This window comes from Chiloscyllium plagiosum, unplaced genomic scaffold (assembly GCF_037043375.1).
Source record: "Chiloscyllium plagiosum isolate Xiang-an unplaced genomic scaffold, Cpla_swu_hap1 HiC_scaffold_44, whole genome shotgun sequence".
NCBI lineage: Eukaryota > Metazoa > Chordata > Chondrichthyes > Orectolobiformes > Hemiscylliidae > Chiloscyllium > Chiloscyllium plagiosum.
Window position 1 is genome coordinate 10,450,875 of NW_028270182.1, and position 25,088 is coordinate 10,475,962.

At 43.6% G+C, this 25,088-nt stretch overlaps 1 protein-coding gene across 9 annotated transcripts in view; it reads left to right on the top strand.

The window, feature by feature from the left end:
• LOC122544337 (GRB10-interacting GYF protein 2-like) overlaps positions 1–25,088 on the top strand; it is a 103,511-nt gene that overhangs the window by 43,059 nt on the left and 35,364 nt on the right. For 6 of the 9 annotated variants that reach the window (XM_087982784.1, XM_087982785.1, XM_087982786.1 and 3 more), the window contains 13 exons: positions 408–503; positions 2,091–2,202; positions 3,709–3,817; positions 6,185–6,225; positions 6,923–7,096; positions 9,038–9,255; positions 10,813–10,948; positions 13,433–13,630; positions 16,766–16,923; positions 17,475–17,637; positions 18,797–18,963; positions 21,365–21,462; positions 23,373–23,480. In XM_087982784.1, the coding sequence (XP_087838910.1) occupies positions 408–503; positions 2,091–2,202; positions 3,709–3,817; positions 6,185–6,225; positions 6,923–7,096; positions 9,038–9,255; positions 10,813–10,948; positions 13,433–13,630; positions 16,766–16,923; positions 17,475–17,637; positions 18,797–18,963; positions 21,365–21,462; positions 23,373–23,480 (1,778 nt within the window). The remainder of the gene's footprint in view (positions 1–407; positions 504–2,090; positions 2,203–3,708; positions 3,818–6,184; positions 6,226–6,922; positions 7,097–9,037; positions 9,256–10,812; positions 10,949–13,432; positions 13,631–16,765; positions 16,924–17,474; positions 17,638–18,796; positions 18,964–21,364; positions 21,463–23,372; positions 23,481–25,088) is intronic. The other 3 variants (XM_087982787.1, XM_043683524.2, XM_087982788.1) reach the window with 2 other exon arrangements.

A 25,088-nucleotide genomic window follows, 5' to 3' on the forward strand; every position in this document is an offset into this window, starting at 1 on the left:
TCCCATTCCATAACAACTGACTCCCTTGGAGATTGACGCTCAGTTTGACTGGTCTTTGAATATATTCTGCAACCCAGCCTCCAGATTTCCAAATGCTAGCCACCCTGTTAGCCATCCTGAGCTCCACCTGAAACAGGAGACCTGTTATTTGAAGCGGTTTCCAGGTTCTCGACTTCTCCAGAGAATAAATATGCACTCTCTCTTTATCCCATCAAACCCCCTCAGAATCTTGAAAGATTGATCTGTGGCCCTGCTTTCAGTAAATAGTTGAGAATATTGACAGATCAACGGTACATGGGACATTACAAAACCTTCGAGCAGTGGACTCATAACCAATAGCTCTGAGTTCAGTGACTAGAGAAATCCAGTGCACGTGCTGAGTCCTGTTCTTGGTTTTATTTTGTCAGGTTCCTGAAGAGCTGTCGGACAAAGAATTTCTGGCTGTCTTACAAGATGAGCCGCTTCTGCCCTTAGCACTTGTACCTCTTACAGAGGAAGAGCAGGTGGGTTGAGTTAATGTGTTTTGTTTAAAACCTGCAAATACTGCTGGTTGCAGTGTGTAAACATGTAGTTTTTCTTTGATGTACTGTCAGCTGGATTCGTTCAAGGTCTCATACTCTTGTGGACTCAAAGTGGGCCACTGCTGATAAGCTTCAACTAAAAATATAACAGTGGCCGTGAGAGTAAATATTTTACAGTTGCTTCCCCTGACTCCGCATAGTCTGCAGGGAAGATTAATCAGCTTTACATAGATACCATTCGTTTGTTCCCACAGTAGTACCGGAATATTTGCTGCATTACACTTTATTTCCTTTCCTGTTGGACCTGCTTGCCTAGATTCAGGACTTTTCCTGGCTTAGTTATGCATTTAAAAAATTGAAATTTCTAGACTAGTAGTTGCTATCTGGGTCTTTGCAAGAAATCACTCTCTTATGTAGTTGCAGTGCTGCTCTGGAAGGAGGGAATTGCGTTATCCGGCCTCAAGTTGACTTTTTATGTTGCTATCAGAAATCCAATCTGACTGTGGCTGCAAGTAGGCAGGACACTCATTAGATGCAGCAGTTAGGATAGTGTGGCCGAAGGGAATTGACGCTCCTTCTGCCCCTTTGGGTCACTGCATACTTGTTCAATTCAAGACCTTATTTACTGCAGGAGATATAGCTGTTGAAATGTGGAGTGAATTTGGGTGCTGTCTTAAAATGCACTTGTTTACTATGACAACAGCAGCAATCTGTATTCGTGTAGCCACTTCAGTATCGAGTATCCCAAAGTGCTTCGTAGGAACAAGATTTTACTGTGTCATAAAGTGTGATATTATAGATGAAGAGAGGGAGGCTTTAAGGAGCATTTTGAAGATGAAGAGCAGCCAGAGTATTTTAGAGTTGGAATTATAGATCTTAGGACTGAAGGAGCTGGGTCTCTCATTGGAATGATTAAAATCAGGGCATTATAGAAGGCTAGAATTGGAGCTGGGCAAAGATCTTGAGGTTGTGAAGTTCAAGGGTGTTAGAGATCAGGTGGCGTTAGGGAGGAATTTGAGCGCACAATTACTTTAGAATTAAAACTTTTGATCTAGCCAATGTTTCAGTCGCAGGTGATGGGTTAAATGGGATTTGCAAGTGAGGGCCAGTCTGAAGGTTGGTCACTTTATGGAGGGTGGAGGCCATCCTGTATGCATACATTTTTGCCATTTTTGTTTGTCCCTCATTAACCACAGCAGCTGTTCCCATGGGCTGTAAATACAGCTACTAATTTAAAGCAATTGCTGAATTATAGTTCATCATAGCGTGAAACATTCAGAGTTAAAAATATTGTCTGAGCAGCTTCACCTCCGCTTAGGAAAAAAAAATGGATGGATCTTGGGAATCCAGCAGAGAAAACTTTTACACAATTCACTTGTTGAGGCAGCTGGGCAAGAAAATGGGACTTCTGGACAGACATAAATGTGACATTTGTACCAAATGGGCATCAGTCACTTATGGTCTTTTATAAAAAATGTCTGTCGTAACAGCCTTGACATTTTGCAAGGAAGAGCTGTCTTTTTTTTTAATTTATCTTAAACTGAAAATCCTGTCTTTGTTTCTGCATAGAGAAATTTTTCTATGTCTGTGAACAGCTCTGCAGTGATGAGGTTGATGGGGCGGGGAGGAGGAGCCCCATCGGCAGGGGTTGTCAGAGGCCGAGGCAGTGCAAGAGGCCGAGGTAAGAAACCAGAACTGCAACATGTACAAGCTGTGATCTCTCAGAGAAGCAGAAGGAATGCAAGAGTCAGCCATGTAGCCTCTTGAACCTGCTCAACCCTACAACAAATCATGGTAGAGACACCCCACATCCAGTTCACTGCCCCATCTCCATACATCCCTTTGTTCCCAAATAGCAGTGCTGTTTGTTATTGGATGCTGCCTGGCTGTCTCTTGTATTGTGGTTACTCTCCTGCTTAGGCCACAGGAGGACATGGGCATGCAGATTAACTATGTTATCTTGGAGAAAAAGTCTGACTGGCTAAACTGAACTCTGTATAATCCACCGCCTGGCGGTCATCCACCCCCTGTCCAATTTTGTCCAACTTCTGTACCATACATGTCAAAAAATAAACCGAACAGCTTTATGCTGAATACTCATTCATTGTTTGCATTTAATTGTTTTTACAATCAACACAAGTCTTCCGCCTGATCAAATGTCCCTCACGGTACTAGCTTGAGGTGACCTCTTCATCCTGTTGTAATCCTTTTTGTAAAATCTTGTTTCACATACATAAGTGTGTGTATCCTCTCCACATGGTCCTGACACTTCATTTGGTGGCCAAATTATCAAATTCACTTCTTTTCTAAAACAAAAAGCTTCATGTGTAAGGACGTGTAATCTCAAGAGAAAGTTGTCAATAACCAGTTCCATCTACACTTTCACATGATATATTCCAATACACTATACCTAACTGTGTTATCCCTATTCGATTTGTCACTTTCCTGTCATTCACTTTTTATTCTAAGTGACCCTTCCCATTAATTACTGTTCTGTCTAATTCAGGAGTTCTAGGCGAACCTTGCGTGTTTTCATAATATCTTTAAAACAAAAATCAGTGATTGCTTTATGGCTGTAGACATTACCAAACTTATTGGTTCTTTGTTACCAAAAGTGTATGCAATTTTTTTCAAAAGTAATCTGTTAGATCACACTTGGCATTTTTTTCCTTTTAATATTATCCAAAATACAGACATGGCAGCCACACTCTATTCCCCTTATTTCTAAGTTGTGCCCCCTAGATTTAGACTCCCAAACCAGGGTAAATTTCTTACCTGCATCAACCCAGCGTATCTCTATTTTGTAAGTTTCAAAGAATTCACCTCCGTTCGAAACTCTGGAGAGTAATGGCCCAGTTAGGCCAAACTCTCTTAATAGGTCAGTTCTACCATCTTTAGAACAAGACTGATGAACCTTCCTTGCACAGCCTCTGTGGCAATAATATCATTCCTGAGTTAATGAGACCAAAACTACGTACTACTCCAGGTGTGATCTAACCAAGCTCCTGTGCAACTGAAGCAATACATCACTAATCTTGTATTCTGATTCCCCAACTCTCCACTAAACGGAGCAATTTCTTTCAATCTACTTCATCCAGATCCCTTGAGTTGTGATCAGATTCAGGAAATTGTTTTGCAGCATGTGTTATTTCCCGCTTTTTTTTTCCCTTGTCTCTTTAACCCGCAGGTCGAGGAAGGGGTGAAAGTGGTTACTACCAAAGAAGTTTCGAAGACGGTGAAGGGGGTTTTGGCCGTGGGGCACGTGAAATGCTGCGAAGTCAAAGTTGGGAAGAAAGGTAATTGCAACAGGTGTTACGTGCAATTGGACAGAGGCCAGGGGAGGTTGACTATGGCTAAGAGGTTTTTACGAGGTGGTTGATGGTCCTCCATCCTTGTGTTCTTTAACTGTTCAAGTTGAAATGTTGTTGTGAATGCTATTGAAAATTATGCGTTTAAAGCTATATTTACCCTGGTATTAAATTAAAATCATTCCTGCAGGGCCAGGTACTGCAATAATGATATGCCTTTCTCAGATCCATGTATGAGTGCATGGAAACTGATGGCTCGGTTTGCATCAATATTTTGAAGCCATGCTGCAGAGCTGAGTTCTTAAATCAGCTGCGATACAAGATTGTTTGCATGGCAGCAGCTGTATAGACTCCATATCAGGAGATATGACTGATACCAGGAGAGAGAATCTGACGCTGTGACATTTCTGACTCTTGTGTTCTAAGTCTTCCTTGCCTTTAAGAGAATTCACCTTTAAGGGCTCCACATGCTCTGTGTGTAGTGTTGCAATTCTGCCTGCCAGATAGTCTACTAAGAATTTGTAACTTGCACATGCTGTCATGGCTACTTATGTTCTTTTCTGTTTTATAATAACTAACAGAGTTAATCAATCCCTGAGGAATATTTTAATTATTAGATCATTATCAGGAACATGGCAGCTTAGATTCAGGGGTACTGGCTGCCATATTGAAACTCCGAATGGTGAAATAGGAATTGGTTCAGGTGCTAAATGAAGGAATTGCACAAAACAGAAATACATTAATCTTACTGTTGCCTCAGTGGTTTCCAGAAAAGCATATGTTGTTTGCATTTTCTGATTGCCTTCCCTTAAAGGCCTAACTTTAGCCTTAGTATGGTTTCCTCGTCCCAGCAGACCTCCAGCACTCAATCCCATCAACAGCTCTTAAAGCAAGAGTCCACTTAAGGCTTTGACCAGCTATAGATTCTCGTTGGCTATCAGCTGACAGCTTTCCAGTAGATGGATGCTCAAAAGCAGCAGAGGTTTTAATGGGTGATTCTTCCCTGTCCACCTCCCAGGCAACAGGGGCACCAATAGTGATTGCCTCGCTTGTTGCAGTGATTGAGATCAGCTAATCAGTCATGATCGATCAGGAATAGTTTAACAATTGGAGGAGCCTCAACAAATAAGCCTATTGATGATAAAAGAACCCAGTGCATCAATATATTTAAAAAGCTGAAGCATTTGTAGCCATCCTCAGCTGAAGTGCTAAGTGGACAATCCATTTTGACTGAGATCCCCACCATCAGGGGATGGTGGGGATTTGATTCACCACTTGATATCAAAAAATCTGACAGAGCACATTGGGTGATGAAATGCAGACTGGGTGAACACTTAGGGTCATTTTTTTGGGGATGGAACCTGAGCTTCCAGTTGCCTGCCACTTCTTCACACCATATTCTCATGCCAGTATTCCCGTTGTAGGCCTATTGCAGTGTTCCATCAAGCCTCATCGCCAGCTCGAAGAACACCATTTCATTTTCTGTCTGGGGACCCTGCAATCTCTAGGACTCAACATCAACTTCAATAATTTCAGAGTCTGATTCCACCTTTCCACATTTTTTAAACCAACTCCACACCCTGTCATATTACGTCATGGGTTGTTTTTAGCACAATCATCCGTTCCTGCATACTCTAAGGCGCATTATCACATTCCGCGGGTTGCATTTAGCACAGCTAACGCGTTTTCCTTGCTCTTAGCTGTTCTTATCACTTAAGTTTCTGACCAGACTTCTGTCCTGGTTTACTATCCCATAATCTTTGTCCACCCTCTCCTTTTTCATATCTCCCTCTTTCCCTCTCTTCAGTGTAAATATCACTTTTAACTCTGAAAATGTTAACTTTTTTTTCCACACATGTTGCCAGACCTGCTGAGTTTCTCGAGCAGTTTTCTTTTCAGATCTCCACAGTTCTTTATTTTATACTTTAACAAATCTTGAGGCTCCATTATTTACCTTGCAGAATTGCAAAACAATCTAAACTAACCAGAAGTCCATTAGTGCTGCACAAGAAACAATTACTGTAAAGCCAGTATTCAAAAGCTGCTTTTAAAAGAAGCTACCCTAGCTGCAGAAATGCTTAAAAGTTAATTATTAATTTCAGACACAGAAAAATCCACCAATTATTTTTATTTTAAGAAAGCAGAACCTAACCTCAACAAATAACATTCACAATTATGCGCGTGAATCCCACAACTCTCACCACGATATGAGGTTGCTCCGTACTTTTGTATGGTCAGCTGGGAGTGCGAGTATGGTGAGCAATACTAAATGGTCATATGGCAGTCTTTTCATTCTTGACGTTTCTCTACTTTTGGGTGTTTGTTTTCCAACTGCCAATTCTTTGTTTTCCACAGGGGTGACAGAAGATTTGAGAAGCCTGGGCGTCGAGATGGAGGTATGGTTTGAGCTTTAGTGGAAATAAGATTCATTTTGCGTCCTCTGTGGACCCCAGCGTGATTAAGACTACATTTTTACAAATTGCTAAGAAACTTTATGCACTCATCAGTTATTAGGGAAACTCATTTTCAGAATAATCCGGATGGATCAACATAGAGTCATAGAGATGTACAGCATGGAAACAAACCCTTCGGTCCAACCCATCCATGCTGACCAGATATCCCAATCCAATCTATTCCCACCTGCCAGCACCCTCTCCATATCCCTCCAAACCCTTCCTATTCATATACCAATCCAAATGCCTCTTAAATGTTGCAATTGTACCAGCCTCCACCACTTCCTCTGGCAGCTCATTCCATACACATACCACCCTGTGTGTGAAAACGTTGCCCCTTAGGTCTCTTTTATATCTTTCCCCTCTAACCCTAAAGCTATGCTCTCTGGTTCTGAACTTTCCCACCTCAGGGAAAAGACTTTGCCTATTTATCCTATCCATGCCCCTCATAATTTTGTAAACCTCTATAAGGTGAAATTTCGGTGCTAAAGTTAAATGCAGACCCTTTTGGCTGAGCAAGTTATAAGTCTGGCTGGGCAGGTTGAAAGTCTGACTTTATCATCTTTCTTTCTCCTCCCTCCCAACATTTTTTCTCCTCTTCCTCCTCCTCCTTCCTTTTTCTCCTCCTCTTTCCTTTAAGTACGGGTAGGGTTTGAGGAAGTAGCTCCCACGTCACGCAAACAGGATTTTGCACGTTCTGACAGCGAGAACTGGCGAGCCATTCGAGAAGAACAAAACGGTGAAGAGGAAGACGGAGGCTGGAGGACAGCCGGAGCAAGAAGAGAAGGCGAGAGGTGGCGGCCCCCAAGTCCAGGTACCACAGAAGACCCATTTCCAACTTGTGCCAGATAGGTTTAGAGTATCTTTTGCAGTGTTTGATGTAGCAGGGGGGCATTTATAGCAGAATTTGCTGTCGAATTAAGGACTAGGATGGACAGAGGGCTCTAATTATAGGTCATAAGTTCAGGGTAAGGAACAAGTAAAAACATCTGGCCATTATATTTCCTAAAGGCAGTCATTAGGAAGATATACAGACCAGGTGCTTAACTGGCATAGCTGAAACATTGTTGAAATAATAATTGGGGGAGGCAATGACCTATGTAACCACATTTTAAGAATGGTGATTGACAAAGGCTTCACTGGAGGATTTGAAAGTGATTAAAACTAGTAAAGTGAAGACATTTAAAATGCCTTTGATGGAAGCACAGTGCTAAGAATTATGAAGGCAAACTTGAATGGAAAAGAGCTGGTTAAACTGCTTTGAATTTAAAATTACCTGGAGAGTAAAGACAATAGAAAATTTGAAGTGCAGTAGCAACAAAGGAAAAGCTGCAAAGGTTTGAAGTCACTGACTTTTCTATGCAGGGAATCATGGTGGCAAAGATGTGGAATTGGCTATTATTTGTTAACTGTATCCGTTAGTTATACAGAATTTCCCCCATATCTGCGGGTTATACGTTCCAAACCGTGGTTAGTAGTGAATCCTATCATTTACCTCCCTGGCAGCCCCATGGTCCCTGGTTATGGAATGTTCCATGTTACTATTTTCAGGCTGCGGTAAATGGCACATAACTGAAACCATAGAAGCCAATTCTGCGGATATGGGGGCTCCACTGTGTGTTGGGGCAGTTACAGCTTCAAGATAGGATAGCATAATAAAGTCATCAGTCTGTGCAGTAGGTTTAAATAACCTTGGAATGAATTAAAGTACATGAAAAAAGAATAGGCACCTATGTTCTCGGCGCAGTTGATAGGTACACCGCATCTGTAACAAAAGTGGATAGTACTGGAGCCTGACAGAGGATTTTTGAAATTGTTGGAACCGTAGAGAGTCAGTTTTCCAGAACTGATTTGCATAGCATTGAAAGTTTGTGGCTTTATGATGGGAAGCCATACCTGAATAAAGAGCATATTTGATTATATAGCTAATGCCATGTCTGGGGTAAGAACGCAAGCATGTCTAACTTGCAAGTCTTCTGATTAGGTGCCTCATGGAACTCTTTCCTCCCGGGAAGTTGCCCGATGATGTATTGGCACAAAGAAGGAATGAATCATGACTGGATAATCGGAAACATAAAGGTCCCTGTAAACTTGCAGGTTTTAGGTTTTTTGTTAAATGGAGAATATGACCAACATTGGGAAGAAAAAAACAGCTTTTATTGCTCCTGAGAATGTGACTGAGCTTCAGCCCTGTGCTGCTGCAGTCCATGGTGCTGTTGGGAGGGAGTTCGAGTTCTAAGTTGCTTAATGACCCAGCAACAGTAAAGGAACCAGTGGATTTAGTTCCAAATCAGGGTAGTGTCAAACTTTCAAGATGGAGTTACAGGTTGGAAGATCCCAAAGAAAGTTAATGTGATGAGTTCATTTGGTTGGATGCCCAGAAGAAATTAGCTCTTCTCCATCCAGCACTATCACTTGTTGTCATACGGTTTGAAATCTAACTTTGAAGTTACTTCAAAGGGGAGGTGTTTCGTAGGTGCATCAGATCCTTCTATCTTGGGTAATGTTCAGAAGAAGGGCAAGCTTTTCAACTTTGTAAAGCATTCTATATGTAAAAGTTTATAAACCCACTCTGGGATTTGACGGGACAAACTCAAAGATTTTTCTGTCTTGAATTCTACTGCGCCAACTGTAATGCTAGAGACTGGCACTAAATACCATGAGATCTTGCAGTGCTTTTCAATTGAGAGGCTGATATATGTCCTTACCATTGTGTGTGTCCGTCCCCATTCTCAACCTTATCCGCTTATTGCAGATGGTCCTCGCTCGGCAGGCTGGAGGGACCATGCTGATCGGCGGCGAAGGTTTGACTTTGACTTCCGGGAGCGAGATGAGGAGCGTACCTACAGAAGGGGAAGGACTGGTAGTGGAAGCTACGAGGATGAGAAGGATAATTTACCTGAGTGGTGCCTAGAAGATGCAGAAGAGGAAATGGGGACGTTTGATTCATCTGGGGCTTTCATGTCATTAAAGGTACAGAATGTTTGGCTGTTGAAGTGGGATGGCAGAGGAATGAGTGACCGTTGCAGATGTTTCTCTGTACATGTGCTGTAGGCAATATTTTCTCAACCCTCCAGGGTTTGAATAGATAAATGCAATTAATTCTGTTGAATGACACCTCCGCACCCCTCCCTCGAAATCTGGTGGCCCTGACTTTTGCTGGTGTGTTTTCCTACGGGTGCTCCAAGTTTTTTGATTCATTCGGAGTGCGGGCTTTGGATTTATTGCCCATCCCTCTCAGAGTCAACCATATTGCTGTGGCCTTAAGTAAAATTGAGAGATTAGGTAAGGGTGGCAGATTTTCTTCCTCACGTCACAGCTGAATCTTTACGCCAATTCACCAATCATCATTAGACTCTTAATTCTCAATTTCTATTGAATTTAATTCAACAATGGCAGATATTAGGATTTTGGGCCCAGGACCCAGAGCATTACCTAGGTCATTTTTCAATTCCAAATTTATTAATTGAATTTAATTTCTGTCACTGGTCTTTGCACTAGTGCATTAAGCAGCTTGGACTTTCGATTTGCTTGTATAGTGATATTGCCACTATGCTGTTATCTCCTAGTGGCTTGTCCAAGCAATTCCAGGTGGATAGAAATTAATAGACTGATCACTGTTTTGCCATCACACATTTTTATATGTGTGCACAGGAGCCCTAGTTAATTCACACACCTTTAACCTTCTCTTGTACAGTGCTAACTGTCAGTGTCTTGAGCTGAGATGAGCTAACTCCAGTGCAGTTTGAATGTCAAAAGGGACATTTGGTTTTTCGGTGAGAGGGCAGAAAGTTACCATATTGCTAGTGGGGCTAATAGGATTTAATTATAAGGATAGGTTGCGTCTGATCAGATGCCCAAGGATCTCTTACTCCTAATTCATAAGCCTATGGACTGTTTGTATTCCTTTAGATTGAGAAAAATGAGATGTTTATAATTGGAATTGATTGGGTTTATGGGGAGGAAGCTATTTTCTTCGTTGGGAGGAGTCCAGAGGAAGGGAGGACAGAATCATCAGAATAGAGCATTCGGAGTGATGGCAGGAATCATTTCCTCGTTTGAAAGGGAAATATGAAAGTCTTCCCCGAAAGGTTGTCTCGGAGTCATATGAAAATCTCAGGACTAAGGAATTACATTCGGCAAGGATATTCGGTATTGCAGAACCCGTCCATTTGGATAGAGTTAAAATGCAGATCAGAGGAGCCGAATGGCCTCATATTTGTCAGGCTCTGTGATGCTCTGAGTAAAGCATTAATAAAACTCTCATTATTTTGCAGACTAGTTGAGGCGAGTAGCATTAGTGCATTTAAACAGAAGCTAGTGAACATACATGAAGAAAGGAAACGTGAGATGTGTTAAGGTAGAAGAGGTCCATGTTCAGCGCAGACACCAGCTCAGACTCACTGGGCCTAATGACCTGTTTCTGTCATGTAATTGCTATTTAATGTAGTTTTTGCAGCTTTCTGCAAAGCACCCATCCGGTTTCTTGTGCTGTTTTCCTAGCTAATTCTTAATTGCTGTGTTAAACAGAAAGGTTCCAAAGAACCAATTCCTGAAGAGCAGGAACTTGAATTTCGAGGAGTAGATGAATTGGATGAACGACCAGAAAATGAATATGATATGGAATTCTATAAAGAACCTGATAGAACAGAAAACGAGGATGCAGGTAACTAGAGTAATACATGCTCATCAGTTCAAGGCATCCAGCATCGTTGTTATAGATAACCGTAATTCAATTCGTGCTTAGGATTCTCTCATGCTTCAAGATTTTCTGCAAGCAGCCCCTTACAACAGTATTTTTTTCCCCATTTTCCCTTGGCCCTGCTCCTCACTTGTGAACCAAATGCAGCCACTTAACAGCAGAGTTGAGGGGGGGAAGCATGGAGACATTGGAGATAAATGTCTGTCTCTCACACCCGCTGAGGATGGTGTTGATGCAGATAGAACAGCACTGAAACAGCCCCGGTAACCAAGTGAGCAGTAAATATATTGGTTTACAGCAAGGTGCCTGCACTGCCGGGACAATCATCTTTGTCCAGCAAACAGAAAGAATGAATTCGTGCTCCAAATTAGTGTTGGAAGTGTGCTGAGGGCACCAAGTGGCAGTACAGGGAATAGATTTCCTGTGCCCTGAACCTTGGAAATCGTCCAGTCTTTTGATGTAATCGCCATCATGAGGATTTTGTCCATTTTTTTTTAACATCCTTTTCGCCAGCCCCCATGTCCACCACCCTCCTAGCAATCTCTCCATGATCTAGTTTCCTGTGCACATGCATTGTTTTTGGAAGGGAGGAATTTTTGACCTGGCACCTTCTCCAAATGATCAAGTGGGTGAGATGAGATGGTAATGGCAGGCCAATTGATTGCAGAGAGTGTAACGGTTGACCTGTCTTAACCCCTGGTGTGCATCTTTCAGCAGAAGTCACACTACAGCTCATTCATGACTTGGAGTCATAGCATCATACAACACGGAAGTAGAACCTTCGCTAAGTCAGCCATGCCATCCCAGGTTTCCCAAACTGGATTGGTTCCAATTGCCTGCATTTGGCCCATATCCCTCTAAACATTTCCTATCCATGTACCTGTCCAAATATCTTTTAAATGTTGTAATTGTACCCACCTCGCCCACTTCCTCTGGTAGCTCATTCAATAAATGCACCACCCCTCTATGTGAAGAAGTTGTCCCTTCGGTCCCTTTTTAAATCTTTTCCCTCTACCTTAAACCTATGCATTCTAGTTTTGGACTCCCCTACCCTGGAGCGGGGGAAACCTTATCCATACCCCTCATGATTTTATAACTCTCTATAAGATCACCCCTCAACATCCTGCAGGGAGGAAAGTCCCCGCCTATTCAGCCTCTCCTTATTTCCAGTCTCGAAAACATCTTTGAAAGTATTTTATGCACCCTTTCCAGTTCAGTAACATCCTTTCTGTAGCTGGGCAACCAGAATTGTACACGTTATTCCAGATGTGGATAGCTAGTAGGGGCAGGAGAAAGTGAGGACTGCAGATGCTGGAGATCAGAGCTGAAAAATGTGTTGCTGGAAAAGCGCAGTAGGTCAGGCAGCATCAAAGGAGCAGGAGAATCGACATTTCGGGCATAAGCCCCTTCAGGAATGAGGAAGGTGTGCCAAGCAGGCTAAGATAAAAGATGGGGGGAGGGGCGTTGGGAATGCGATAGGTGGAAGGAGGTTGATAGGCCGGAGAGGTCGGGAAGAAGATTGCAGGTAAAGAAGGCGGTGCTGAGTCCGAGGGTTGGGACTGAGATAAGGTGGATGGAGGGGAAAGGAGGAAGCTGGAGAAATCTGCATTCATCCCTTGTGGTTGGAAGGTGAAAGATGAGGCGCTCTTCCTCCAGGCGTCATGTTGCCATGGTCTGGCGATGGAGGAGGCCAAGGACCTGCATGTCCTTGGCGGAGTGGGCGGGGGTGTTGGTGTTCAGCCACAGGGCGGTTGGGTTGGTTGGTGCGTGTGTCACAGAGGTGTTCTCTGAAACGTTCCGCAGAGAGCTCGTAGGGGTAGCTAAACTGGAATGAGTGCAGAAGAAATTTACAAGGATGTTGCCTGGACTCTGGTCTGAGTTATAGGGAGAGGTTGGACAAGCTGGGACGTTTTTTCTGTAGAGCATAGGAGACTGAGGGGGGACCTTTTATAGAGGTGTATAAGATCATGAGAGGCATGGATGGGGTGAATATACTGTCTTTTTCTCAGCATTGGGGAATCCAGAGTGAGAGGGGAAATAATAAAAGGGAACCTGAGGGGCAACATATTTTACACAGAGTGGTATGCATATGGAATAATTTGCCAGAGAAAGTGGTTGAGATGGATACACCATCAACGTTTAAAAAGGCATTTGGACAAATATGTGGATAGGAAAGGATTAGAAGGGTATGGGCCAAGTGCAGGGAAGTGGGGTTGGTGTGGGTGGACATTTTGGTTAGCAAGGACCAGGCTGTAGGACTCCATGACTCTAGTCCAGTTATAATATTGCTTTTGCTGTCTGCCTCATACATTTATCCCTGTCTGAAATTGATTAATGTTCAAAGGCTGGCCAAGGTAGTGTTTTTTTTCTCCTTCTCCTCTTCAAGTTTAATCTATGTGCCCACTGTCCTTCAAGGGTTTTGCTCCTGAATAACCTCTTCCTTCACAGCAGACAAGACAGATCTACCAGCTGAGATTTACAATGGCAAAGTCTCGCCATCGTGCTCATCATCCTCTCCCTCAGAGTCACAGGCCCAGGAAGTGTTTCTCGCAGTACCAGAAGAGTGTGAACCCACTGTGCACAGGGCAGAACCTGATATGTCAGACTCTGCATCAGATGCTCAGGGACAGAGCAAACCTGCCGATGGTATGAAATTCTAATAATGACTAATTGTTATCGAAGTCAGTGGAAGGGTAACCTGAGGTGCTTGACACTTACGTAATCAGTGTGGAAATGTGCCGTCTTGTAACAATGTCAAACTGTGTGCCCTCACCATCGAACATTTCTTCCTTCAGATTTTAATAATATATTTTCAGCTTCTGCTGTTATCAACTAAATCTGGTTGATGCAACAAAAGAATGCAAAAATTAATGAGTCTCTTCCTCCCCCCCCCCCCCCCCCCCCCCCCCCCCCCCAAAAAACCATGTGTGCATTAATTGCTGTTGAAAATCCGTATTAGAATACATATTGTTTATAATGCTATTTCTCTAAGCTGCATGGTTGGATGGCTCCACAGCAGTCAGCAACAGACAGGCCTTGCGCAGTTCTGTTTTAAAATGCATGCAGCAGCCATCTTGAGGGCACCACATAGTGCAGCACAGAGTCAGCAGAAGGATTGGAGGGAATTTTGTACTTTGCGCCTGATTTTGCATGTTTAATACATTTAAAAACATATCCAGTCACTTCACCAAGGACCACCATTCCTTTTCCCTTTTGGCTGCTCCCAGTTTCCCCCGCTGGCACTCCTTTTCCCTGTCACATTGACAAACTGTGAAATGCTTGGCAGCTTTTCAGTCTTACCGATTTGTCAAAATATTAAACTGATTCTGGGCAGGGCACTGGCATCTTGAGTATGTGGGAGGTCCCAGCCAAGCACAACATGCATGCGCACACCACACACATTTTCCTAATGTTGAGTATTTTGTCACAATAGCAAGAGCTGTGAAACTTCCACAGGCCCCTTCCCCATTTCCTGAGGAAGAGCTGATAATATAGTGTCCTAACAAGAAACCAGTCAAATGTTAAAAGATTAGTCATCTGTTTAATATAATGTAAACATTCTGTATTGCTATATAGAGAGCCAGCACAGACTAGATGGCTTCCTTTGCTCCTCTGGTTCAGTGCTGTGACTTAATGTTTTTTTTAAATGTTTTGGGCTTACCTACCCACAGATGTGGACCATTGAGCAAATCAGCATGGTCTTGTAAATGCTTAGATGGTATTGGCATATTTCGAACAGTCCCTGCTGTGATGGTTACCTAGAGAGGAACACTTGCATTTATTGTCGTGCACAGCCGCAGTTGTTTTAAGCATTTCAAACCCAATGAAATATTTTGTCTAAAGTAGTCACTGGTGTAATGGGAAACATCCCTGCAGTGATGAAATGGCAGGTTGGTTGTTTTGACTGTGTTTAAGTAAGAAAGGTTGGTCAGGGTACACATAGAACCTCTATCTCCTGTTCAGAATGGAGCTTTGGAACATTTAACATCCACTACTTCTGAGGTACATTATATATGTGTAGATGTTGACCTCCGCTTTCAGCTAAGAATTCCTTGGTTTTAATGTACAGCATGCAAGAGTTGTTTCCTGATTTTTTTGCCCAAGTTATCCTGAATTTTCCATGTTCCTTGTGCCTGTTTTGAGAGTGGAGTTGGTAGGAACAATCTGCTGATTTTTTTTTTATTATAATATCTCAAGAATATTCTCATTTAAACTGTCAAGAAATAGCACAGCACAGCTGTTCTCTGCTGCATTCAGAACTATGGCACTATCAGTATTGGTAGTTGTCAAGGGCTGGCTTTAATTTCTCAACCCTCTCAAAAATATTCATGTATGTAATTGCCTAAAATATTGGTCACAAAGACTCAATCCGTTGGCATTCACTGCAGTGCAACACTCCCTCAGTACAACAGTGCAGTGTCAGCTTAGCTGGGTGGGCCAATTAAAAAGGAAACTGCCTGCATTTATATCGCAACTTCTGTGATCACTTGATGGCATTTTCAGCCGATAGCTACTATAACCAGCCCAGTCCTGGAATGCAGCACAGCCCTAGGGTTATAAAGGAGAAAGTGAGGTCTGCAGATGCTGGAGATCAGAGATGGAAATGTGTTGCTGGAAAAGCGCAGCAGGTCAGGCAGCATCTAGGGAACAGGAGAATCGACGTTTCGGGCATTAGCCCTTCTTCCTGAAGAAGGGCTAATGCCCAAAACGTCGATTCTCCTGTTCCCTAGATGCTGCCTGACCTGCTGCGCTTTTCCAGCAACACATTTCCATCCCTAGGGTTATAAACCCTAGTTTATACTCTGGTATAGTTTCTCCCTGCAAACCTGTTGTCCATCCTCTGTTCTGAAGAAACTTTTTCTCCTTTTAAGTTTCCAGTTTGTAAAATATTTTAATTAATAATTTTAGTAAATTGCTGCACTTGTTGAAGAGGATGATTGCTGGACTGGATGGAACTGCATGGAAGTTGTTAGGAGTTTTCATGAAAGCATAAAATATAGTGCAGAAAGGGGACTGGTAAGCCATTAAATGGGTGGCACGGTGGCTCAGTGGTTAGAACTGCTGCCTCACAGCACCAGGGTACCAGTTCAATTCCAGCCTCGGGTGACTGTCTGCGTGGAGTTTGTACATTCTCCCCGTGTTGCATGGGTTTCTTCTGGGTGCTCCAGTTTTCTCCCACAGTCCAAAGATGTGCAGGTCAAGTGAATTGGCCATTCTAAACTGCCCACAGTGTTGGGTGCATTAGTCAGAGGGGAAATGAGTCTGGGTGGGTTACTCTTCGGAGGGTCAGTGTGGACTGATTGGGCCAAAGGGCCTGTTTCCACACTGTAGGGAATCTAATCAAATATAATCTAAATATGCACACACTATTTGGATGCAATCTAGTTAACGTTACTCGCCTACTCTTTCCCTACATCTGAACAACTTCTAAAATGTTTTCTTTTAAATGTGGCTCTGCCAGCACAATCTTGAACCAGCTATAGGAAGTGAATAAGAATGGCTGTGCTGACTGGCCCTTCTTTATTGAGGTGCAGAAAAATTTAGAAATGACAGGAAATACATAAGACTGGTAGCAGCTAGAAAGGGCATTTCAGTTGTGAGCTGTTAAAAGTGGAACAAACTAAGACAAATCCAGACCATTTATTTATTGTCTTTCAGGTGCATTTTTAGACCTATAACTGCTATTTCTCTTCCCTCTTCCTTATGCTTTGGGGGAATAAATTGTCCTGAGTCCTGACCTTTTGTTTTCTCTCTCTCGGTCATGTTTTGCTTCCCATGCAGAAGCTGTGAATCTGGGCCAACCTGCTCAGCTAAGCCCTGCAACAGTGTCCACATTATCCTCGTCCTCGCCTTCTTCCTCTCCTCCCTATCCCAGCACCGTTGCCGAATTCGCACCAGTGGACAACGATGACGACGATGGGATGAAACGTTTTGAACAGGTGAGGAGGGGGTTGAACATGTTGTCACATGACTGCCTTGTTCATTCTTAGTAGAAAATCCAGGAACCTGCAAATGATGGCTCAATTACAGGCTGCCTTTTACCTGCTCCAGTAGATGGTTTATTAAAGTTTTCTCAAAATCTTGCTGATACTTCGGTTCAAAGAATTGCCACTGAATGTGGATTCCCTGAAGTTTAACTTGGAATAAAGGGAAGGCTTGCATTTATATAGTGCCTTTCTCAACCTCAGGACATCCCAATGTGCTTTACAGCTACTGACGTAATTTTGAAAGTAATCCCTGTAGTAATGCTGATAACACAGCAGCCAGTTTCCACGTAGCAATATGAAACATTTAATTCCCCAGAACTTTCCGATGTGGGTCAATGTTCCCAAGCGAAAGGGTACCACCCCTTTTCCTCGATCCTCAGAAGTTGAGCCCGATTTTCTTTTAAATGAAAAGCTGGTCCTCAGATATGTAATGCCAGCCTTTTGCGGCCACCTGGGTGTAACTTCGCTGCGACCCTTCCCATGTTGTGGTTTCTGTGTGGCAGGAGGCTGAGAAAATGGTGGCATCACTACATGACAATTCACTGGATGATGAACGATTTGTGGAGATGATGCAAGATCAGAGGAACCGAGCTGCTGCTGCCTTACCCCTCTCTCATGAGGCAGCCATGAAATGGTTCTACAAGGATCCACAGGGAGAGATCCAAGGTAAGAAATTGAGCAGAAGTGGGCCGTTTTGAAAATCAAACGGAAATGTCTTGGTGCGTTTCTGGGTTTGGTAACTGAGGGAGCCTTCAAGTCACTTTTTAAACTACCAACTGCACAGGCTACAACGTCACGTGCCGGATTTCCAACTTGTCCAGATTTTGTTACCTTCATCCAGGGAGCATGTAGTCTTGCTGTGCTTGGCGTCAAAGCTTCTGCAGCAACGTAAAAATTGGCAAAGTCACTGTTTTTGATGATCATTCTGGTACTAAATGAAATAGGAGAAAGTGAGAACTGCAGATGCGGGAGATCAGAGTTGGATCCTCTATCAAAAAAGACATTGACTTGGACCCCATTTACCACCCCCTGAGAAAAAGAACAGGAAATGACATTGCCATAGGAAATAACATCATCACAGGAAATGGCATCACCAACCCAAGGAAACCCAAACACATCAACAGAAAGCAGGAGACACCAGCAGTGCTTCGTCCGGAGGCTCACTGAAGATGTTACCCAGTATGGTGAAAAAACATCTGAAAATGAACCTTCCAGCTCAGCGAGCAAAACTACACTCAAACTACACTCAGAGTTTGAGTGTGGCACGGGAAATGCACAACCGGTCAGGCAGCATCAAAGGAGCAGGAGACTAGATGTTTCTGGCATAAACCCTTCATCAGGAATGACGCTTGTGGGCCAAGGGGGTTGAGAGATAAATGGCACTCATACCACAGCTTCATCTCGTTCCTCACCACCTGCCTACGGAATCAACTGATCCCACAGGGATTCCAGACCGCATTCAGACCATACCTATCGCACTCCCAGCTTCCTTCCCCCGCCCCTTGGCCCATAGGCCTCTTTCTGATGAAGGGCTTCTGCCTAAAACATCGATTCTCTTGCTCATTGGATGCTGCATGATATGCTGTGCTTTTCCAGCACCACCCTCGTCAGCACTGGTACCAAATGTAAGTCTTGCAATGTGTGAGATATGCCTTTGAAAGACTCTGCCTGCCTGACTGACATTAGAAATCTGAAACGCTTTGTCTCCTTTACACAACACAGTTGCAGTTTAATTGTGTGGTTTAACAGTGGGGCAGGGGAACTTAATTGCTTGATTTCTCTCCAATTCAGGGAAGCCTAAAATTAAATGTTGACTTTTTATCAGGTCCGTTTACAACGCAGGAAATGGCTGACTGGTTCCAAGCTGGATATTTTCCCATGTCCCTCTTGGTTAAACGGGGTTGTGATGAGGGCTTCCAGCCGCTGGGGGATGTGATTAAGATGTGGGGAAGAGTGCCTTTTGCTCCTGGTCCCTCTCCTCCTCCGTTGCTGGTAAGTAAGCATTCCTTGCTGGGATTTGAAAGGGGGATGTTGACTTTAGTGGCTTATTTAAAAGTCCACATTCCTTACTTTATATACTGTTTTGTCATGCCACACACATACATACATACATACACACACACACACACACACACACACACACACACCCCATGCAAATACCCATCTTGTGCAAGATTACCTTGTAATGGGGTCAGTGGAGGGGAGAAAATGAGAAGTAACGCCTCACCACATCCTGTCTTTTAGCTTTGTCTCCTCCTGGTGCACAGACCCTAGCTAGATTCTCCACATGCATAACTTGAGACAGTGAACCCTTTGAAACACAACCTCTTGATAATGCCAAAATTTGTCCCCCAGTGAGTGCTATTGAGCTGAACTCTCAACTCTCCCCTCTGCTGTAGTGACGAGTGGCTAATCTGCAGGCACTTGAGCAATGATAATTTGGTGGCAGCCCTACCAGTTCCCAAATCATGCTGTAGTCTCTTCAGGGAGCAGATTACCCCCCCCCCCCCACCCCCCAACCCAGAAAAATGTAGGGTGCAGGATTGAATCTTCAAGTTCTGATTCAGTACCATTCAGAGCCATGGTCTGAGATCACTGCACAGCCTCCAAGCTATCGTGTATTTTTTTTGTAGAATACTTTTAAATGTGTGGAGCAGACCTGTGGCGTGAAATGATTTCTAGGGTTGATTGGTACCAGTGCTGAACTCAGAAACGTAAGCTGACCTGTTCATTCTCTCATTATTTAACAAATGGATGGTTTATTTCTGATTGGTGGTGGCAGCAAAGCAAGCTAGGCATCAACGTGACTGCGTCTATGTGTCCTTTAAGTGGGAGATGGAATTCTGTGGAAAGCCAGCTAGGAATTTCATTATGGCTAATTTTTGATGTGGGTGGCTGAGGCTTCTCTCTTGTCAGCATATTTCACTGACATGATTCAAGTGAGGACATAGTAGTGATTTCCTGCTGACACATTGTTAACTTGTGGATCTGCTCTGTGGTTTAGCTTGGGAGACTAGTGAGATACAGCTTGTACACACACTGAAATAGTGGCACAAACCATGATTGTCTAATTGTTGCAATGGTTTGGTTTGTTGGCCACACAAAGGAGGTGTCAGATTTCAGAACCATTTGTTTTCTGCCTTGTTGACAAAGCATGTTGGGTTAGAGTGTAGCATGGTAAAAATCTACATTGTTTGTGAGCTGGTTGACATTCTTGCTTCCTCGCCTTTTGATTTTCTGCCCATATCTCAACGTGCTCCCTATCCCACCTTTAAATCTTGCCCCCCTCAAACAACCGGCTCCCTTACAGTGAAAGGATTTGCATCTTTATCGCATTTATCATAGCCACCAGACTACTTGGTGCTTAACAGCCGACTATGTACCTTTTGTTAAATGTAGTGCCCATTGTTCATCGGCACTCTTGAGTGGCGAGTGTATTGACTGTGATCTTGTCTAATTGTATTTCTCTTTGATACCCCCTTGCCTCAGTGAGTGCATGCCCAATGGTAACTACCTCTCCTTGGAGGGATGGGCTATCCTCGACCCAAGTCAGCAGTCTGATGTTTTAACACCCCTGTGGTCTGCAGGATCGTCATTATCATTCTAATCTCTTGACCTTTCTGCTAGTTGACTGTTTTTAAGGTTGCCACTTGGTCATTGCATCCTTCTCATTAGGAGTAAAGTTGACAGTAATTTATTTTTGGTCAGGGGGGGTCAGTCCTTATCCTCCCTTTGTTAAAGCTTGTCCCTTACTCTGTAAGCCATCAACCAAGAGAACAGTCAAGTGGAATTGTGGCCTCCTCACAGCCCTGCAGAAAATGCTGCTTTATGTCAGCCAGTAGGAGGCATACGTTGTCTGTAAAAATTAGACATCAGTATGTGATAGGAAGTGCTACCCAAGACTCGGAAGCTAAAATCACAGGCATATCTTGTTAAAATAAAAATTGAACCAACGCCATTGTCACTGGTTCCAGTGTGGGCCATGCCTGGACATCAGTGCAGATTAAAACCAACCAGACTCCAGTCCCATGATCTCTTCCTGTCCCTTAAAGGAGCTTACTTGATTATCTTCCATCCATCAAATCTCCCCGTTGGCCAGTAACTTAGCAAATTTATAGCTTCAAATAAAGACCTTTAGTTTGAATTTTATTTGTAAAGTTTGTGTTTAATATTATTTACCACTTTTTTTTCATTTTATTTTTCTTCCTATCTGCATTTCACAGGTGTCTCACAAGACTAACCAGTACAAATATTTGCGTGTGGTAAAACCTAAGTGTAAAGGTGACCGAGCAATCTATTTGCAGAATTGGGTTTTTCAGAGCACATGTTGGTTCGAGAGGCGGAGAAGTTGGAGTTTATTTTTTTTCAAATGGAGTTTGTTTGGTCTTGGTAGGGCGATATGGACCAGGGGAGACTGAAAAAGCAGCGGGAGTTGGCAGCTGCCTTGTATCATCAGCTTCAATACCAGCAATTTCTGCAACTCATAAACAGGTAAGAAGTGCAGATCTCTTGTACTCTGTGAAGTACAGGGCACCCCATGACCTGCAATATCTTTCATTTTGCCATTTACTAACCCACCACAGTGTCACACAAGGGATGTCATGCAATGGTTTGACAATGTTACTTTAAATTCAGGGTGTCTATTTGAGATGTGTGAGTGATGCTCGATTAGTCCATACAGAGCTAATCTGGCCCAGAATGCCTTTTTGGGCCCCACAGATGGTTTGCAAGCCTGTCTCTCTAAGTTGCATCTCGTTTTTTTACTTGTTTTCAGCTATAGTGGATTGATTGTTGGCCCCCAAGTTAAAACACTCTCTCTTTGCTGCATAATGTCGTCAAGTCATTTGCTACCATGGTCTCTGCACTCTTCAGTCCAAACTTTTATGAATGCTATGTGTTGGCTGGGATGATTAGTGTTAACGTTGCGCAGTGGAACACCTTTTTGCATTATTAGCTTCCATTAGCATGCCCAAGTTGAGGCAAATCATAAGCTAACAGAGATGGACTTCAGCTTTCTTCTGTACTAATGTCATCTGATTATTTCCATCATGACGCATTTATTGGTCTCTGATGATTTCATGTGTTGGGAATAGTGGTGTGAGCAAGGAGGGCCCACTATGACTCAGATCTGGATTCACTTAACACCCTATATTGGTGGAAAAGAGGGAAACTTTGTCCTTGGCTGCGTGACCTGGTTCTGAACTACGGGGTTTCCAGGTTTATTAGAGCATTTGTGCTTTACATAGAGTAACACTCATGTGCATGTTCCCATTGAAAATTTGTTCGCTTGAAATAACAGATTGCTCCAGCCACACCTGCAAAGAGAAAAGGTGGGCCAATGTTTCAAGGTGACGGCATTGTCCATCAGTTATTGCATTATTCTCAAATTTTATTAATTGGATGTAGATTTTTGCTTGGCTCTACTGAATCAGGTATATGATCAGTCATTTATTTGCATGTCTCTGGGATGTCAGCAGAACACTTAGCATTATTTGCAAATTTCCTAGCTGCCTCATCTTCAACCTGAGAGTGGGCATGAACAGTGACAGTATTTTACCTGGAATGGAACTGGATGGAGAGCAATGAAATATTTTGCACCTTAGCTGGTAAACACATCATATGCTTTTGGCACAAAAGTAGAAAGGTTTGATCTCTTTCTCCCCCCCAACACCAAACTTTTCAGTGGCCATCCACTGGTCTGCACCCTGTGATCTAATCTAATTTTGGTGTTGAGATTGGTCAGTGTCCCCTGAACTCACCACCTGTTTGTGGGATTGGAGTCACATGTCAGCAAGTCTGGATAGAGGTCACATGTCAGCAAGTCTGGATAGAGGTGATAGGATCCCTCCCCTAAAGGAAGCACTTGGGACCTTAGAACACCTCAGCAGCTCTCGTTGCTAATTGATATTCTGTAGATAGCCCGTGTTTTATCAGGTTTATTGAATAGAATTTCAGAGCCAATGTTGTAACTCACTTTTGCCATTCCCAAAACTATTCTAACCACTCAACTCCACGCAAGTTTCTAATGTGGGTTTGTTTTCAGATTATGTACTTAAAGGCATCCTGAGATGTCTTGGGTGGATTCTGTTCCTTGCCTAATGCCTATAGCTTCTAACTCCGCGTTATTTTATAATATATGATGCATGAGAAATGGTCACCTGATAAATTAGAGTGCTGGTAGCAGCGGCAGCACTGCACGTCAGAGTGAGAATTTGGTCTAGACAAAGGAAGCTCTACTCCTCCTGTAACTGTGGCGTGTGCCTGGCCTCGTTGCGTCTGTCTTTGTCTTGATGGGTGTGTTTCCAGTGAGCAAAGCAACCAACCCCATTCACAGGTAGAGAAACTAACATGTTCCAAAGCTGAATACAAAATTCATAATGGCTCTCTCCTTGTTTTTGTAGCCGGCAGCAGCTTGTACAGTGTGCGCTACAGCAGAAGGCAAACATGACGCCCCAGCAACAACAGCAACTTGTGGTGTTCCTGCAGCAGATCCAGGCCCTCAAATCAAGGTAGTGATATGGAATAGTTGCACTAACTGTTCTGTTTTACCTTCAAATAATTGTAGATTAAAGTTAGAAAACTCTGGTTTTGCTGCACTTGACAGCAACAATGTAATATAACAGGGATTTGCACTTCATGTATAAACTGCGTGTGTAATATTCTTAACCATCGACATAAACTAAACAGTTATGACAGTTAATTTGGCACCTGAGTTTATTCAGTCTCCAGCAAGATGAGAATCATCAATGATTGTCTTGTAACAGAAACTAGGAACATGGGTAATGTGGCATTGAAGGCTACAACAGCTATTCAGTTGCCATAAGGAGAATGCTTCAAACCAAGATGGAATCTGGGACTTATCTATTCTCTGGTCGCCTGCCAAGGAAGTGATATCGTGAGCCTGTCTCTTAAAGGTGTACTGCTGTTAGACAACACTATTGTGTGGCACGGTGGTTAGCACTGCTGCCTCTCAGCGCCAGAGACCCGGGTTCAATTCCCGCCTCAGGCGACTGACTGTGTGGAGTTTGCACGTTCTCCCCGTGTCTGCGTGGGTTTCCTCCGGGTGCTCCGGTTTCCTCCCACAGTCCAAAGATATGCAGGTCAGGTGAATTGGCCATACTAAATTGCCCATAGTGTTAGGTAAGGGGTAAATGTAGGGCTATGGGTGGGTTTCGCTTCGGCGGGTTGGTGTGGACTTGTTGGGCCGAAGGGCCTGTTTCCACACTGTAATGTAATCTAATCTAATCATTGTAGACTCGCAGTGCTAGTTGACTTGTGTATTCCATTCTCTTCTATCAGTAGACTGTTGTGAAGAATATAGGAGAAAGTGAGGACTGCAGATGCTGGAGATCAGAGCAGAGAGTGTGGTGCTGGAAAAGCGCAGCAGGTCAGGCAGCATCTGAGGAGCAGGAAAATCGATATTTCGGACAAAAGCCCTTAATCAGGAATGAGGCTCGTGGGCCGGGAGGCTGAGAGATAAATGGGAGGAGAGGTGGGGCTGGGGAGAAGGTAGCTGAGAATGCGACAGGTAGACGTAGATAGGGGAGAAGGTGATAGGTTGGCGAGGAGGGTGGAATGGATAGATGGGTAAGACAATGGACGGGTCAAGAGGGTGATGCCGAGTTGAAGGCTTGGGACAGGGATAAGGTGGGGGATGGGGAAATGAGGAAACTGGTGAAATCCACACTGATCCTGTGTGGTTGCAGGGTCCCAAGGTGGAAGATGAAGTATTCTTCCTCCAGATGTTGGATGGTTAGGGTTTGGCAATGGAGGAGGCCCAGGACCTGCATGTCCTTGGTGGAGTGGGAGGGGGAGTTGAATTAATTCAGCCACAGAGTGGTCGGGGTCGGTTGGTGCAGGTGTCCCAGCGATGTTCTCAAAATGATCTGCAAGTTAGCGTCCTGTCTCCCCGATGTAGAGCGACCACATCGGGTGCAATGGATACAGTAGGTGACATTGGTGAAAGTAGGTGTAAATTTCTGTCAGATGTGGAAGGGTCCTTTGGGGCCTTGGACGGTGGTGAGGGGAGAGGTGAGGGTGCGGGTTTTGCAATTCTTGCAGTGGCAGGGGAAGGTGCTGGGTGTGGGTTGTGGGCTGGTGGGAGTGTGTGGATCTGA